The following is a 17058-nucleotide window of genomic DNA, read 5'->3' as shown; positions in this document are numbered from 1 at the left end:
CAAAAAGCTAGCCTGAGTACTACATTATTTTTCCCAGAAAGTATGTGATTTGGATATGTGTTTACGAGTTTCTTGGTTGTTCCTTTTCTTTTCCTCTGCTTTTGTTAATTACCTCAATACATGTTTAAAGCCTACCATTAATTGCTATTGTAGTGCATTTAATCTGAAGCAAAACTTTCTGCTATTTAAGTCTCTTGTCAGGAAACCAAGTATTAGAGTTGTTTGGTTTCTTATTTCCGAGGCTGTTTAATGACAGCATAAATATTCAGCCTGACTCTGAATAGGTAATTAAAGCCGACTCTTGGCCAGATGTTCCCCTTTGTTGCCTGGCGTGGAGCTGAGGGAAGAGCAGGAAGCTGCAATCCCAGTGCTCGCTGTCCCACTGCACGCTGCCCTTGCCTTTGGAAATTGTCTGAGGGATCCCCACGTTACCGAGTGTCCCCCAAAACAGAAGATTACTCCGATGTGAGCAGAGGAATGAGCTGCTGTCCCCCATCCCAGCTCCTGCCTTCTCTCCTCCACAACAGTTTAGAAAATCCCTTTGTGCAGCTGATTTTGGGAGGTGGGAGAAATGAGTTCTGCATTTTCTCTGGATGAGACAATGGATTTCAGGATCAGTCTTTTAAGCGTGTGCAGGGTGGGTGAAGGCTTTTGAGATGAGTCAGGTGTGCAGATGTAAAGATGCTTACTGCTTTAATTTTTGTGCCACACCTTCAGTCCTCAGAGGCAATAAAGCTCACAGGGAACAGAGGAAGTGCCATGAGAGCAAGAAACCAGGGAACAACAAATAGAGGGAGGTGCTGAGTAAGCACCTGCAGCGCCGGGGGCTTTGCTTCAAAATTCCCTGGTCCTCGGGGGGACCACAGGGATCCCACCTTGTGTGAGCAACAGCTTTGGTGAGGAGTCTTGGGAGAACTTTGGGTGGATTTTACACTGTCCTGGATATCGGTGACCTTCCGAGCCCAGGAGTCAGCAAGGAACTGAAGCTGTTCTTGCCCTTACTTATTTCACAAGAAACAGTAGCACTGCTTTCAAAAGATGAATGGCTGCTGAAGCTGGAAAGCAAAGGACAATTACGCCAAGAAGCACGGGTGGACAAGAGGAAAAACCTTTTCTGGCTTCAGGATTGTTCATGGGAGCCTTATTTTTATGCTTTTGTGTTTGTAATGGCTTTTATTTAGTTTGGTAAACTCTTAAACTTCACCATTGATCAAGTGACAGTAGGGGTGTCTCTCTCCCAGGTCCTGGAGACAAGTAGCTAAAAATCACTGGAAACAAGAAGTTCTTGGCATGACAGCACTGCAGAACCAAGCGGGAGAGTTCACTCCGAAGACAAGTATAGAGAATCCCATGCCGTACAAGCCACCCTGTAATACAGGGTGCAGTCAGGGGACCCGTTCATGATTTCTGCCTGTCCGGGTTAGGCGGACCTCACTCCCCGATAACCGGGGAGCAGTGGGGTAACCCCCGCAGCCTTCTCACGCTCCGTCTCTGCAGGACCCCAGCACCCTTTCCTGGCTGAGCCGGGGTGTCACCTCCGGCCGCAGACAGGGGTCTCTTTCTATGGCTGTCACCGCGGAGGGCTTTCCGCTTCAGCGCCCGTGAAATCCGCATCTGGGGCCGGGCCGGCGCTGGCGGGCGGCGCCCCCGCCGGTGCCGTCCTTGTGCGGCTGCGGACGGGCGGGGAGGGGCGGCGCGGCCCCGCAGCCGGCGCGGGCAGCCCGACAGCGCCGGGCCGGGCGGCAGCGCTTCCCCGGCTCCGCACCGGCCGCAGGAAGGCGCGGCGGGGCGGGGACTGCAGCGGGCAGCGGAGCCTCCCCCGGGCGGGCAGCGGAGCCTCCCCCGGGCGGGCAGCGCAGCTCCGCCGCCGGCGCGGCGGGAGCGGACCGGGCCATGCCGGAGGCGCGGAGCGGCGCCGCAGGTGAGCGGGCCCCGCCGCAATGCGGGAGCGCTGCCGGCGGCTGGTGGGGGAGAGCGGGCTGGAGCCGCTGGAGCCCCGTGCGGAGCGGCGGGAGGCGGCGGACAGCGTCCCGGCAGGCGGGGCAGGGCCGGGGGATGCCCCGCGGGCAGGGCCGGCCGCGGCCCGGCGCGGAGCCCCCGCCCGCCGGGCAGCGCCGCCGCCGCTCCACGTGCGGGGCCGCGGAGCCGCCGCCGCGCCGCGGGCGGACCCAGGTGACCGAACAATGCGGCGGCACGGCCCGCCCTGCCCGGCGCCGGGGCGCTGCATCCCCGCCGGACGGGCCTTTGTGGCTCCGTCCTCCCCGCGGGTCGGGTCGGCGTCTCTCCCTTTCGGAGGAGGAGGGCTCGGGCTGGAGCTCGGGGGCTGCTGCTAACATAGAGGCAGCGCTCCTGTATAGCGAGAAGCCTGATGCACTGGAAAAGAAAGACCTGGCAGCCGGGTGGGAGAGACGGCGCTGCGTGGCCGAGCGCCTGAGCATCCTGGCAGCAGCAGCTCCCAGCGAGGTGTAGGGCTGGGGGAAACCCCCACCGGCGCCGTTTGACCACGTTAAGGGGGCCACATGTCTCCAATTCTGCAGACTTGACTCGAGCTGAGCTGAATCGTGTTTTGCCTGAACGAGGATGCTGCGGGTTTGGTCCGTTTGGGGTTACAGTATCCGATAGAAACGACACAGCCTTTGCAGGACGGGGTGGTCTCTGCTTGTGTGGGAACGGAGCTGGGGGCGGGAAGAGGGTTCCTAGGATACAAATGAGATGGGTGAATAACCCTAAGGGAAATGCAGACTCAGCCTGATTTCATCCATGCCTTCTTACTCACTGTATGCTGCAAAGGCTTGAGGAAACTGCAGTGCTGAGCCAACGGTGCTGGCAGAAATGTATGAGGAAACTTAAAAGTTTAAGTTTGATTATAGTAGGTTTTGGGGAACATCTTGAATGACATAGCTTAATTTCAGTGTAAATGGAAAAAAAGAATCATAAAGTGTCTATTGAAGAACCCCAAACTAAACCAGAAAACACTGCTTAGGAGCTAGTTGAATCTTCAAGATGCTCTGCTGGGTTCTTCCCCCTCCCCACATCTAAATGTTCTCTCAGTGCTTCCTAAATGAAGCCTCTAATGTCTGTTTTGAAGTAACCTGTAACAATTTTCTAGCATGCAGCTGAAAAAGGGAAGAATAGACTGACAGATACATTTGTCTTTCAGATGACAAGGTATCACGTTTTGTTTTCTGCCAGGTTGCAAGGTTGGTGCAATGCAATACTGAAATGAAGTAACTTGTGACATAGGGAGAATCTGTGCAGGAGGGATTTGGTTAGAAGAAGAAGACCAGGTAGTAAAGCAATGATTTGTGATGCCAGAAATCTTTATGTTCTTCCCATGCGCTGGAATGTGGAGGCTGTCAGGGGAAAAAAGGGCTTGAGGGATAAAGTGTGATTTAGTGCTTGTTATATTGACAGTATTGAAGCTGCAGCCACTTCTTGCAGCACAGTACAATGCGTAAAAGAAATGTCTGTATGTGAAATAGCTGAATGCTGTATGCAGAGCCTACCCATCATCTTTATAGCTCCACTTAGCACAGCACTGCGGTATCTGCAGCTTGGTTAGTGAAGTTGTTCATACCCAGGAGCTACTGCATGTAAAGCTTCTAATTATACTGATTTTTGGCATTTTTCAAGCCTTTGGCTTCTAATTGGGTAATGCTGGTTGAGCTGACAAGTTTTCCTTCATGACAGGCACCCTGTAAGCTTTCAGTCTGAATGTTCAGTTCACTTCCATGGGGACAGCAGTTGGTGTTCAACAGATCTGCCCTACTCTGTACCTGCAAAGTCTCCCCAAAGCTTCAGTCAGCTTGTAGAGAGGCCCCTGGAGCTCTGTTCTGTGCAGAGGCATTTTCAGCTCATGCATTTCTGGGTGAAGGGGCTTTATCCTGGTCCACAGGGAGTGACCAGGGTTTCTGTCAAATGCAACTGTCAGCAGGGGCTGGAAGAGGATGCTGCAGCCTTGGATGTCAGCTCAAGTTAGAGCAGCCTCTGGGAGGCCAGTTCTGTGCAGCAAGACCAGAATCCTGCCTCAGCTATAAAAGACCTGATCCCTTCATGAACATGTCAGGGTTTAGGATATGTTTTGCTTTCTAACTGTGCCACTGGTGGTCGGGGCTATATGGGACTTGACTAGTGTCTCATCTTGTGCTTTTTTTTCTGCCAAATGATTCTTTTGTTGGTTGAGTTGATGTGACCTGCCATGGCAAACTTCTCCCACTTTCATGGCAATGCTGTTGAAATTTTTTAGGCCCCTTCTGGACATAATACCTGCTGTTGCAATGAAGTCTGGATTTCTTTTCTTTTTTCCTTTTCAAGCTACACATCTGGTCAAATATCATAAAATTTCCAGTTACTTATTCTTCTAAGCTGTTCCCAGGGGATTAATTCCTTTTTGCTCCCCTCTACTATGAGTTCACCTGTTCTCTCTATAAATGCACAAAGCAACCATCCCTTTCTTAAAAAAATCTTAAGAGTGTACTTTTAACTTTAAAACAATAATATTAAAAGATCCCATTGTGTCAGTTTTCTGAATTGGTTCTGCCTTTTGACGATGTGTCAGATGGGATTTCGCAAATATTTGACTTCAAAGAGCATACCAGTTATGGTTTTAGAAACTTCTCCCTGTGGCTGTTTTAGCCTGTAGGTACTGTGAAGAAGCAAATTGGCTTTTTTTTGGATATTTAAAAGAGCTTTGCTGGCTCCCAGAAAATGTGGAAGGAATAAAAACAATGCACGCAAACAATGCTACTTTCGATTAGGAGAATGAGAACAGTCATGACCTTAATTTGGTTTGAAGCAGCATGACCTTTTTGGGGAGTTTGCATCTGTTCCTTTTTTTAATTTTCCTTAAGTGAATTAGCTGTTGATATTTTCTTTATGCAGCTTTAGTGAAACCTTTGTCCATCCACAGATGACTTCTTATATAATTACTCAGCTTTTTTTGTGTGGCACTTGTCACGTTTCTGTTGAACAGCCTGGCTGGTTGAAAAGAAGGATGGGTGAAGGATTGGTGTTTCTGCAGTGCTGAGAGAGGTGCCAGGAGGACTTGGAGTCTGTTTCAGGGGTGAGCTCTGAAGTCCACGGGCCGTGGCTGTAAATGGTACATTTGCTTCGCAGATGTTCCACTGCAGAGTGTGCAGCTGTTTGGTGCTGTAAGGTCACAGATGTTGGTGTTGCACTGAGGGAATGCTGCTGCCAAGGCTGAGCCTTGGTGATCTGAAATGCCTGTGGCAGATCTGCAGGCTTCCTCTCCCTCGCTGTGACAAGTGTCCTGGCTCCTGGGTCATTGCATCCAATCTGCCTTTCCTCAGTGACCAGGCACATTTTTGATATTGGAACAACATTCCATAGCTCTCATTATTCAAAATGTGTCAGCTCTGGCCTGTGTGCTGTGCTGCTAAGAATCATAGTGATATGCATTTAAAAGAAACAAATGCAAGTTTAAATTTTTTCTAGAACTGCTATTAAAACAGCGACTTTGCAGTGTTTTAAAATTAGTATGGCAGTGGTGATTTGTGTCAGTAATCAGTATTAAAACAGGAAATTCCTTCAAAGGCTGTCCCAGAGGGATTCGAGAAACGTTTTCATGTAAATGAACAGGAAAATGCAGTCATTTCTAAGAAGTAAGCAAATAAATAAACTAACTCAGAATATGGTGGCCAGAAAGCCTAGAATGCCTTTGTTCTTCACCCAGGGCTGCACGAGGGCGTGTCAAGGACAGCAGCGTGGCTTTGTGAGCAGTGTTGGTGCTCCCCTGCCCTGGCTCACTGGGTGCTCCCTGGTCCAGATCAGGAGCTCTCTTCTTACAGATTTGGACTCTGAGCACATGGATCAGTTCCAAGGGTACCTACATTTGCAAGAATGGGAGGCCTGGAGAGGATTTTGCTTTTAGCTTTTAACTCAACACTTTCAGGCTGTGCTCTGCAGATGCAGTTTCTGAGGAATATTGAGAGAGGTTTCTAGTAATCAATACCAGTTGGAGTCCAAGAAAAGTGTGGATGTGAATGCAGTTCAATGATAGCAATTCCATGTGATGTGAGGGAGTTAAGCCACATTCTCTCTCTGAAGAAAATCAGTTCCTATTGCAGGAGCCTGCCCAGCCTGCACTAGTTTCCTTGGGGAAGGAAGCAGAGATAAATTCTCTGTTGGTTCTCCCTTTGCCACTTCCTTCTCCCAGAGGGAATGATCTGGGAACACAACTTCCATTTGCCCATTTCTGGATACATCCCTAGTTCTCAGTACTATTCAGGACCAATCTCTATGGTTGAAGCAGTTTCTCTCAAAGGGTTTTTACAGTCCTGTGTGCTCTATGTCCACCTGTCCCTGCGAGGTTCTGTGCATTTGTATATTTTATTTCCTGTTCCCTGTGACGTTGGAAGAGTGAATATTTGGGTGTCTCTTTCCTCAATACAGGGATTGGGATATTTTTCTCTCTCAAGATAAAGCAATACCATTAAAATAACAGTTTTTCAGTGCATCCTTGCCCCCTCCTTTTGTCGTTGTTTGGGAAATGGGACCATTTGGTGGGTTTCATAATCATTTGAGGACCCTTGATGCCATCTCAATGAATAAAGATCAGAATACCTGTGGTTAGACAGGGCTGACTGGCAACTAGTCTCATTCCCTGATGCCAAACAGATCCAACAAATTTAACATCTATTTCTCAAGTTTCCATGGATACCTGAGTGGAGCACTCGCAGCAATCAGAACGGCAGGGCATGCCACTTACAAAAGCTTTCAGTATTGGCACTATGGAAGTGCTGCATTCAAAAATCAACCTTTTGTAGGAGCTCTCTTGCTTACTCAGCTCCGCTCCTGTTACGATTTTAGCCACAGGAACTCCTTTGAAGGTTGTGCCAGGGGCTCGTCACCGTGACAGTGTAAATTTGCAGTTGCTTTTCTGGCTGGTCACTGTGGTCTCTGTGCATGCACTGTCATGGCTCTTGAGGGTAACCCTGATGGGTTTAGTATAAAAACCTCTGGAAGTGGATTTTGGTTGGTGACTGCATGATTTTGTGATCTACTCTACAAATACTAATCAGGTAACTTCTTATTTTCTCATAAGGTATTTTTTCTTTAAGCTTTTCTTTAAGACTGGTGACTATGTGTTTTCAAGACCATTAAATAAAAAGAAAGAAAATCTGTTTTTTCATGTAGTAATGAAATATTGCTCAGAAGCTAAACCAATAGCCATAGACTATGTTTTCATAGATGACTTTGCTAATGACTTTTCAAATGTGATACCTATATTTGACATTTTGTCACAGTTACTATTTTATTTTTCCATCTTTGAACACAATTGGGTTTAATAGCGTTGAAGAATATGAAGGGATTTACATACAGCATCGCTTTGCTGACTACTATAAGTAATGGCTATTCTAGTTTAGCTTTTCTTTCTTTCTACCCTGTCCCCTGCTTATGCTTTTTTTTTTTTTACTGTGAATTGATGAGACTGGTTGGTTTTCTCTTGTCAAGACTCTGTAAATGTGTGAATCATGTTAAGACTTCCAGAAGATTGTCAAAGTGAAGACAAACATATTCAAATTTTTTTCCCATTCATGTTTTAAGAAAAAGGTGTCACTACATTCATCCAGCTTGATGCATTGCGAGATACTGTTTGAATCTAGGAATGCTTGAAAACTAAATAACCTTTTTGCCTTCTAAGTGAACAAATGCCCTCCAAAATGCTCTTATTCCTGTGTGCTGGATGCACAATCTGAAAAGCTGAACACTGATTCTTTGAATATCTTGACTGAGAAAGGTAGGATTGCATTCTTTTCAGGATACAATTGCATCTTGACATGGTTCTTAAATAGAAACTTGTAGCAAAACAGGTTTATAACTGTAATATTTTGATGTTGTTTTATAAAAAGAAAAAGCAGTGAACCATTCCAGTTGAGCTGGAAAATGCTGTTTCTCTCAGAGTGATTAACATCACAAATGATCTGTTTTATGAGTATGGTCCTGGGAATTAGAGCATAATCATAGTAGTGCCATTGCTGACAACCTTGCAGTGAACCAGGTAGAGGAGGTAGATGAGGACAGACATGATGATGAAGGAGAAGCAGCAGGAAGCCTTTTCCAGGAAGGTATCTTTTCACCTAAGTTCTGTACATCTTGTGGTTTGTTTTTGGTTCCTTACGTGTTCCTGGAAGCAACGAGGGAGGAGGTGAGAGATACAGGGAGACATTTGCTCAGAGGCAAATAGTGCAAGGAAGTGTGAAGGAAGCAAGTTCAAAGACGAGCTTGTTGAAGGAAGAGAAGTATATTTAGTGTGCACTGAAGGTGTCTCTTACACAACTGTGTCCACTGAAGGTGTCTCTTACACAACTGTGTCAGGGGAATGTTTAGGGAGATCATGGAGAATGGTCTTCTGCCACTCTGAGCTGCCAAATCTGTTAACCCACCTTTATCACAACATGTAGCCTGCCTTGTGCTGCAGGTAAACCAGGATCAGAGTTGTCTCTCCTGGCAGTACTGCATGGCTGTGGAAGAGCTGGGATGTGGGAAGAGAAGCATCACTGCAGGGCTGGTGCATGAGCAGGTTTTGAGCACATTGGAATCCCATCAGAGGGTGGGGAAGGAAATGGGAGGGAAAAAGGAGCTGGCTGATCACAGAAGCTGGAAAACGCTCAGGTCATTCAGGGTGGAGCTGGATTTGAGACCTTATGGTGTAGATGGTGAAAGGGTTTGAGTTGAAGGCAGCTTAAGGGCAGCCTTAGCTGTTGGTGAGGATTTGCTGGGGCATTACAGACCCAGTGAGTGTGTTTGCTCCGCTTTAGTCCATCTTACCAAGCGTTAGGGAGGTGAGATCAGTTTTAGGTAAAGTAGTTTAGCCAATGCCCTGTGAAATGGAGGAGTGAACATAACCCTCGTGGCATTTTCAGAAGGTTATTGCGAGTTTGTGCATGTTTCTTTTATCTCAAATTAAGTTCACAGAGAACTGGTGGTGTCTTTTGCTCTCCCTTTGCTGCTGAGGCTCAGGAAAATTAGTATTGTCCACAGAGTGTGATGGGATGAAGCTGGGGTTGCTTTTGACACTCTTAACAATAATGGTAAAACCTTAAAATTACCTTAGAAAGCATTCATAGTGTAGCAAAAATGCAATTCTTCTAGTCAAAGCATAATCGTGATGGGAGACAATATAAAAGCAATAAATGGAAAAGGTCATAGTTGTAATGACAAACATGTCCTATTTATAGAATTCAATGCAAAGTATTCGGAGATTTTTCTTTTTACTTAGGAAATCCTTTTGCTCTAATTTGTATCAGTGCAATGAATTCCAGTTCTTTGGGGGACTAGATATTATGAAATGGTATCAGGAAACTTGGATTTGTATCAGAGATTAGCTGTGGCTGTATTCATGGAAGAGAAGTGTATTGCAGTCTTCAGCAAACCAGCTGGAAGCCTACTGGCATTTTAAAACAAAGAACTGTAATTCCATTGATGGTCATAACAATGGTGCCATTGCTTTCAGTAGGAACAGAAGGTTCTTACTTCGGATATGAAATATGGGGGTTTTTTTATTATGCATAAGAATATTTTAAGATTTTATTTCCTTCTCTCCATCTCTTTTTTTATTGTTCTGTAATTGTTTTAAAAGGCCATCTTTGTATTGACAGTAAAATGCTCTAGGTTGTCACATTACATTTGGAAGCTCTGACATTTTGTGCTTAATGCAGAGGAAAATCTCAGCAATAGGAAAAGCTGAATAAGGTTTTCTTCATCAGTGAAGTAGTTGCCAGCTAATAGCAATATAGTAAACCTTTCTTTTCTTGTGCAAATGTCATTAGGAAGGTCTGCTTGGATTAAAATTATTTTGATGCTCAAAAGATTATAATCTTTTAAATGAAAAATAATGGGTTTATTCAATTATTTTTTTGCCTGTGGGCTACTCTATACCAATGTTTGGTTTGGTACATTCTTATTTTTCCCTTTTTTTTCCTAAATTTTAAATCCAGATATAGTGCCTGAATGGGAAAGAAAGAATTTGGCTAAGATTTTGGTATTACTGGCAACCTGACTGAGAGCAGAGCAGTGCGTATACAAATAGCACATATAAATGTGACCTTTACCACGTGCTGGATGGCTGGAAATTCCAGAGAAATGGCCATGAGATACGTGCCAGTGTTTGATTTGTGACATGTTCAGTGTGTTCATGGTGAGTTCAGTTAACATGGATTTATTGGAGCCACAAAGATCAGCTGCAGTAGTGACATTTTTAGTCGGTCTAATGCATCCCAACTTCCCCTGTGTACCTGGTTCAGCAGCCTACAAATAGCTGAGCACTGGGATGATTTGGGATTTGGAGCAGTGGTTGTCCATTACACAAATCAAAAAGAGTTATTGCAGCTTTGCTTTTGAGCCAGGGTGGTGTCCTGCAGCCACTCTCAGCTGGGAGTTTGGGAGAGCCTGGAAAAGGCTGTGCTGGGACCCACTGGTGTCTTTGTTGTGAAAGCACTCATTAAAATGCTGGAACTGTGATCTGAAATGGGGAATGATCCTGTGGGAAGAGTTCCTGTTGGGTTTATGGTCACTCTGTCAGGATAGAAATATAAATTAACTTGTGTTGATTGGGTTATAACACACACTGGTGTTTAGGCATGTTCTTACAGAGGTGATATCATAGTGATGCTCCTTTGCTTGTTCTTTGGTTTGTGAAACAGCTGTAGGAGAGAGATCCAGTCACCTGGGAGTGAGGTCTGAGAAGGTTTGGGAAGTGCAACTTCTCTGGTGAAGCCTTTGCTTTTGGAGCCATCACTCTATAAAGTAGTGCAGAATGTGCCTGAAATGGTTTCTGATGGCAGACCAGGGGCTTGAGTTCTTAGTTCTTCTTTTTTAAAAAGTTGTTTCTTTTCCATACACAGAATTGGGTGACACAAGGCACGTTCAGAAATGTCCCCTCTTCCCTGGTGTGTCAGCATTTCTGGGCATTTCTGAAGAGCCCCACACCAATTCCCAGGTTCCTGATTCACTTGTCCTGTTAAATTCTACCTGGTGACAAAGCCCACTTTAGGTAATCCATTGTTTATGGCACCTGGGTTGCAGAGAGCCTTCTTTTAGACAGAATCCACTGTGCTGGCATCTGCTTCACTGGGGAAATGAACAAGTTCCATAACACGTGAAGCAGAAAATTTTACTGATGCCTTATGTAGCTGAATTGTATACAGATGAAATACTGAATAGAAAATAGAAGATTTTGTGTGACTGCTGAATTCTTTCTGGGTTGAGTACCACCATAGTTGCCTGTGACTGAAGCAGTCACCCTTCTTTAACCTGCTGGCTTGAAACTGATTATTTGGGATTTTATTTGGTTTTTTTAGTAGTTCCCTAAAGTTCATCTATCCAGTCCTGAATGGGAATGTGTGGCAGGGGCTTTCAAATACTCAGAACAGACTGATGGCCTTCCAGCTGCCATTAACTGATCTTTCTAATTAAATAATGAGTTTGGTCCTGCTCTCCAGATCTGTCAGAAAATCAGATTCAGCTGAACATGCAATCAGTGAAATATTCACACTGCATCGGCAAAGTTTTTATAAATGTTCTGGACTTTGCTTTTAGTCTGCATTCTTTGACGCTTAAAGGTTAATCCTTCATTGCATTTTGTCAAAATCTACAGTGTTGCTGATCATTTACTGAAAAACTGAAAGAGCTAAACAGATTAGGCATTTCAGGAAACCACAGAAAATAAACTCTTGCATCTGTTTAGATGAAAAGAAGGATTAATTTAAATTAAGTCTGCTAAACCAGCAATTGGAGCTAATGTGATAATGGACATGATTTCATTATTAATACAATATCTTACGATCTCAATTTTACCAATTCTGTAATGGTTTAGGAATCTGCCTGAAAATGGGAGCCTTATTTGTTTTCCTTTCAACTTCTGATCACCTTAAAAATGTACAAGGTGTTCTTTGCCAATTGCTTAGAATAGGACTAAAGTCAGAAATCTTAATGTGTTCAAATTTAGTCTAGACACATTTATTGAAATTACCCAAACCATATTCCAAGGTTAATATTCATATCAGAAGTAAATGTAAGACTTTTTAGTCAAGAAGTTTGCATCATATTTAGAGTAAAATTATTTTAAATACTGGTTTGTTTGAGGACTTACTTAATTTGGATTCTAAATCAGATTCCTCAATTTAATTTGGTGTGTAAATTGGCAAAATTTTAAGTGTTTATTTAGTGCATGCTATTTAGCTGTATTTTAGTCATAGCATGTAGTTTGACAGAGATAAAGATCATTAGTAAACATGGAGATAAAGCTGGAACTTGAGCTATGTAGAACATTACTTTATTATGGTTTTTGGTTGCAGAAGTCATAACAAGTCATTCTGCTTTTAAGAACTGTTCCAAATACCCTGATCCTATCCAGGACACTCTAGGCATCATTTTTCAGTTTTGTGATTGCAAATCAGGTTCCTGGCAACCCTTTTCCCATTCTCTGGCTTGGGACAGATGCTTTTGTTTCTGTCAGACCAACCAATCACAGTGCTTTAGAGATAAGGGATTTTTAAATATCCTGGAATATCCACGCATTTACTGCTCTCCAGAACACAGCTGTAAAAATTGTTAAACATGCACATTTTTTTCACCATGGAAACACTAATTCAACAAAATACAAAAGCTCCCACATAGACAAATATATTTTAACACCTTGCAGTTGAGATGGGGTAGATAGTATAATGTTACAAATATCCTAATTTCATTTGCTTTTAACAGTCATTTCACTACCTGTTGAGAAGTTTTGGCATTAGATCCAGGATGCATTGTAGAATTATTTTATTTAGCTGGGTATTTGCAGGAGGAGCCATGAAGGCAGTGCAGGAAGTACATGGGTTTGGAAGGGTCTTTTTTATTAATTATCTTGAATCAATTCTTGGTAGGACACCAGCCAAACTAGTGGTTTCATTGGATGGATGTCCTTACTGCTCTGGATATTTATTCACTGCTCTCTGAGATAGAAAAATGTGTATCCTGTCACACAGAATTTTCTGAGTTGCACACAGAGATAAAAATAACTTTTCAAGGCTGATAGCTAAAGACAGGTTGGAAAATGCATCTTAGAAGCACAGAATAATTCAGGGAAGTTGGAAAAAGAACCTTGAAGATCATCTTATTCCAACCCCCTGCAATGGGCAGGGATGCTTTCCACTGTCCCAGGTTGCTCCAAGTCCTGTCCAGCCTGGCTTTGAGTACTTGCAGGAGTGGACAACCTGTGCCCGTGCATCTCCACTGTCACAGTAAAGAATTTCATCCTGATGTCTAATGGAAATCTGCCCTTTTTCATTTTAAAGCCCTTACCCCTTGTCCTGTCATTGCATGCCCTTGTAAAATGTCCCTCTCTGACTCTTTTCCAGGCCCCCTTTAGGTACTGGAAGGTGCTCTGAGGTCTCCCTGGAGCCTCCTCTCCCAGCCTGTCTCCATAGCTGAGGTGCTCCAGCCTTCTGCTCATCTCTGTGGCCTCCTCTGGACCTGCCCCAGCACATCTCAGAATCATGAGTGCAGAAACAGGTAACCACAACAATCAATGGCACAGTGAAACACTGAAAACACGTGGTTTGATGTCTACATTTTGTGCTTCCACCAGCATCCTGAGTGTGGGTAAAGTGCAGGTCTCCCAAGATGTTGAGTCAGTATTGCAGTGTCCTGCTCTGCTCAGGAAATTACAGCAGGATGCAAGGGATATATTTTGTTAGTTATTTTATTTCTTTTTTTCTGTGCTGAAATACTGGTTTTCAATTCTAAAATAATTGGCATGTTGCTGGTGCAAAAATTAAGAGGTAAAAATGCCACAAAGGAGGCTGATAACAGCATCTGTTCCAAAGATGTCTTAATGAACCGAACAGATTCTGTGCTTGTCTCATTTGGCCTGTGACTTTTTGTACTTCACTGCAAGAGGAGTCACTTAATATATTCCTGGAGAACTTGTGTAGAAAATGCAAATACTGTGCTTCTGCAAATGCTTCTGAAAATCAGGCTGAACATGCGTGTTATAACTTCAAGAAGAAAATTAAGTTTCAAGAGCAAAATTAAGATTTGGAGGAAGATTTTTTTCCCTGCAGGCGAATTATCTTCTACTTGCCCACTGCAGGGTTTTTGAATCTTCCCTGAGAAACAACACATACTTGATTACCATTCTTCCCTAAATAATTCTGGGGTCTTGGAGAGGAGCTCCCGTGTCGTCTTGGAGTGATGCTCTGAATTGTCAGTCATGTCTAGGAATTACATGCCATGAATAAATGTATGATGCATCCAAGTAGATGATAAAAATCCGTTGAAATGTATTCTTTATTATTTAATTATTATTATTAATGTTCAGAGGCCTATTACATGATTCTGCTTTACATCTAATTATAGTTTGTATTCTGTGGAAATCAGTAAGCACTTAGGGCTTAAATTTTGGAGCAGAGGGTTATGAGCAAGGGCAGGATGCGTGGTACCTTTTCTACATTCTACTTTGATAAACTATTGCATTCTTCTTAAGAGTACAGATTATATAAAAATCCATCTAAGCCATCAGTGCTTAATTGTTTTAAGCCATTTCCTTTTCTATCATCAGCAATGTAAATGAAAGAATGAAAAATAAAATTAGTGCATTACAGTATTTGGTCTGTGCCTTTAAATGAAGTTTTCGTATTGTATGCCGGGTAGAAATATTTCTTTGATGACTTGTTAATAATGCTTTCCTTTTTCCCAGCTGGATTCTGTCCTGCAGTAGTATTAACAGCTGCAGGATGTTCCAGTGCAGAGTGTAGTGAAGGATAAAAACAGAGACAGTATTGGGAAAGTTTCAGAATAAAGGCTCAGGATGGACGAATTGCAGTTTACTCTTCTTATTTCTGCAGTTGCTGTCAGCTCCTCTTTTTCCTGTAAATGAGTCTGTCTGTTTGGATCTCACAGCTTGTGTTTAGTTTCTGCATTCATACATTTAAGTCCTAGGCAGTGTGTGGTAATCAAGCTGCTTGTACCAGCTATGATTTTTGAATTTGTTCAGGAAGACTTTTAAGACTGTACATGACAATGTAATAAAAGAATGGTAATAGTGATGATGGTCAGACAGACATTGTAAAACTAAAACAGCAGTTGTGTCTTAGCATGTTTTAAAGGCAAAACATGTTTTAGATGGCAGCTGTGGAATTTGCTTTGTGTTTTAGCAGATTCTTTACAACTGGAAAACAGTTTAGCAGTATGCAGAGTAGCTGTTGCATTTACTCATTCTGCCTGCTGACACTGATGGGTGTTTGTTTCCTTTTAGATGCAGTTTCCACATCTGCTTACTCATCACCAGCCAAAAGCTTGGGAGACCCTGGAATAACTCCACTGTCTCCATCACACATTGTGGTAAGACATACACTGCATGCTTATGATATAGTTAACTCCTAAAACCACCAAGTCCCAAATACATCACATTTATGGACAAATTCTTCAGTTGATCAGTTTAAGAAAAACAACCAAACCAGCCCCATACCCTTAAGTTTTAATAATACAGGAAGTATTATTAAATGCTTTTATTATTAATTTATTTAATACTATATTAATAATACAGGAAGTATTTAATCAGAAGCATTCAAAAAATGAGTGTGAAGGAAGCTTTGAATAGAAAATGATGTATAAAAGGCTCTAGCATATATGTCGAGTCATGTATTGAATTTCCACAATTCCATTGGAATTTGTAGCTTTCTTGGTATTAATTTTGGTCCCAAGGGCAAATTTAGGGAAGTCCTCATTTTCACTGAAGAGATATGCAGGTCTTGCAGAGCAAAACTTGTGACAGGTTACGATGATCCTGCTCAGTGACTTGGTGTCCGTTTTGCTTCTGCTGTTTAACAGAAGGACTCTGATGCAGATGATGCTGTGGAACAGTTATTTCTTGTTGTTGTGGCTATTGATTTTGGCACAACATCCAGTGGCTACGCCTACAGCTTCACCAAGGAGCCAGAATGTATTCATGTAATGAGGTAAGGGCTGCAATGCAGCATTTAGTTTGTGACTCTGATACCATGGGCTGCCTGCAGTAGCCAAAGATATTTTCTACAGGAGCCTGAAGTGTCTGGATTTGTCTGGCAGTACCACAGTGTGCAGATTTCTCATGGTTATGACTTTTTGTTGCATCTTATTGTGTTCTGATTTGCTTTAGTAGTCAGTGGGAGCACATCCCCTTTCTTATTTTGCTGAGTTTACAAGATGACAGAGTAGAAGGAGGAATCTGAGTATTCAGAATAGTTCAGGGAGCAGAGTTAATAAGTAAGTCAGGATGCCCTTATCTCAGAGACTCATTTCCTAAGGGTCATGGCATCCATGAGGTGCCCATCCCCTGGAATCTCACTGTGTATAGTTGGGTTTACCACACCTGTTTACTTGCACTGGGAGTGAGTTTGGCTGATGTAAGCTTTGTGGTATTAAATCTGAATCAAATCTATGCTAATGATCCATTGACATTGGGAAATAAGCAATCAAAAGGTATGAATGTGAAAATGAAGGTTTGTGGTGAAATCTCTCTTTGTTATATGTATGGAAAGGACAGACTTAAGATGCTGTGATGTAGGGAGTTTATTTGGGGGTTTTTTTATTGTTTTATTAAATCAGCACAGTATAAAAATATGCAATCACAAATGCAAAAACTATTATGGCAGCTACCTGAAAGGTTTTCCCTAAAAACCATTGCTATAATATTTTATGCTATTTTTAAAAAAAGTTATTTATAACTTCAAACACGTTTAATTCTTGTTGTAGTAAATTTAAAATTACTGTATTGTAAATGAGAGCAAGATATAGATAACTTTAGACATAAAAAAGTATATATGAAAAGCTCAGCCATAGATGTTCTTCTAAACAATGCTGCTGTTGCAGAAGTAGGTACTTTGCTGTAATGCTGAGAACAAAAGGTCAGATAGCCTAATTTGCTGCAGTCCAGTGTGACATACTGCATTTTTTCTAAGCAAAGGTGGTAGCTGAATGCAGCTCCCTAAATCTTTAGCAGACACTATTGATTGTGCAGTCAGGCTGCATAGTTGGTTTGTGTATGGCTGCAAACTAATGCAGCTCAGGGATTTA

General features: G+C 43.0%; 1 protein-coding gene across 3 annotated transcripts in view; it reads left to right on the top strand.

Moving 5' to 3' along the window:
- Window positions 1-1724: 1724 nt before the first annotated feature.
- Window positions 1725-17058, top strand: part of HSPA12A (heat shock protein family A (Hsp70) member 12A) — a 51120-nt gene continuing 35786 nt past the window's right edge. Inside the window, exons 1-4 of one of the 3 annotated variants that reach the window (XM_021537274.3) lie at window positions 1725-1921; window positions 13362-13515; window positions 15260-15345; window positions 15835-15962. In XM_021537274.3, the coding sequence (XP_021392949.2) occupies window positions 13500-13515; window positions 15260-15345; window positions 15835-15962 (230 nt within the window). In that variant the 5' untranslated portion in view covers window positions 1725-1921; window positions 13362-13499. Of the gene's footprint in view, window positions 1922-2242; window positions 2595-5608; window positions 7041-13361; window positions 13516-15259; window positions 15346-15834; window positions 15963-17058 lie in introns of those variants that run through there. The other 2 variants (XM_021537276.4, XM_077784714.2) reach the window with 2 other exon arrangements.

The sequence above is a fragment of the Lonchura striata genome, chromosome 6 (genome assembly GCF_050655825.1).
Source record: "Lonchura striata isolate lonStrDom1 chromosome 6, ASM5065582v1, whole genome shotgun sequence".
NCBI lineage: Eukaryota > Metazoa > Chordata > Aves > Passeriformes > Estrildidae > Lonchura > Lonchura striata.
This window is presented reverse-complemented; position numbering and strand designations above follow the sequence as displayed.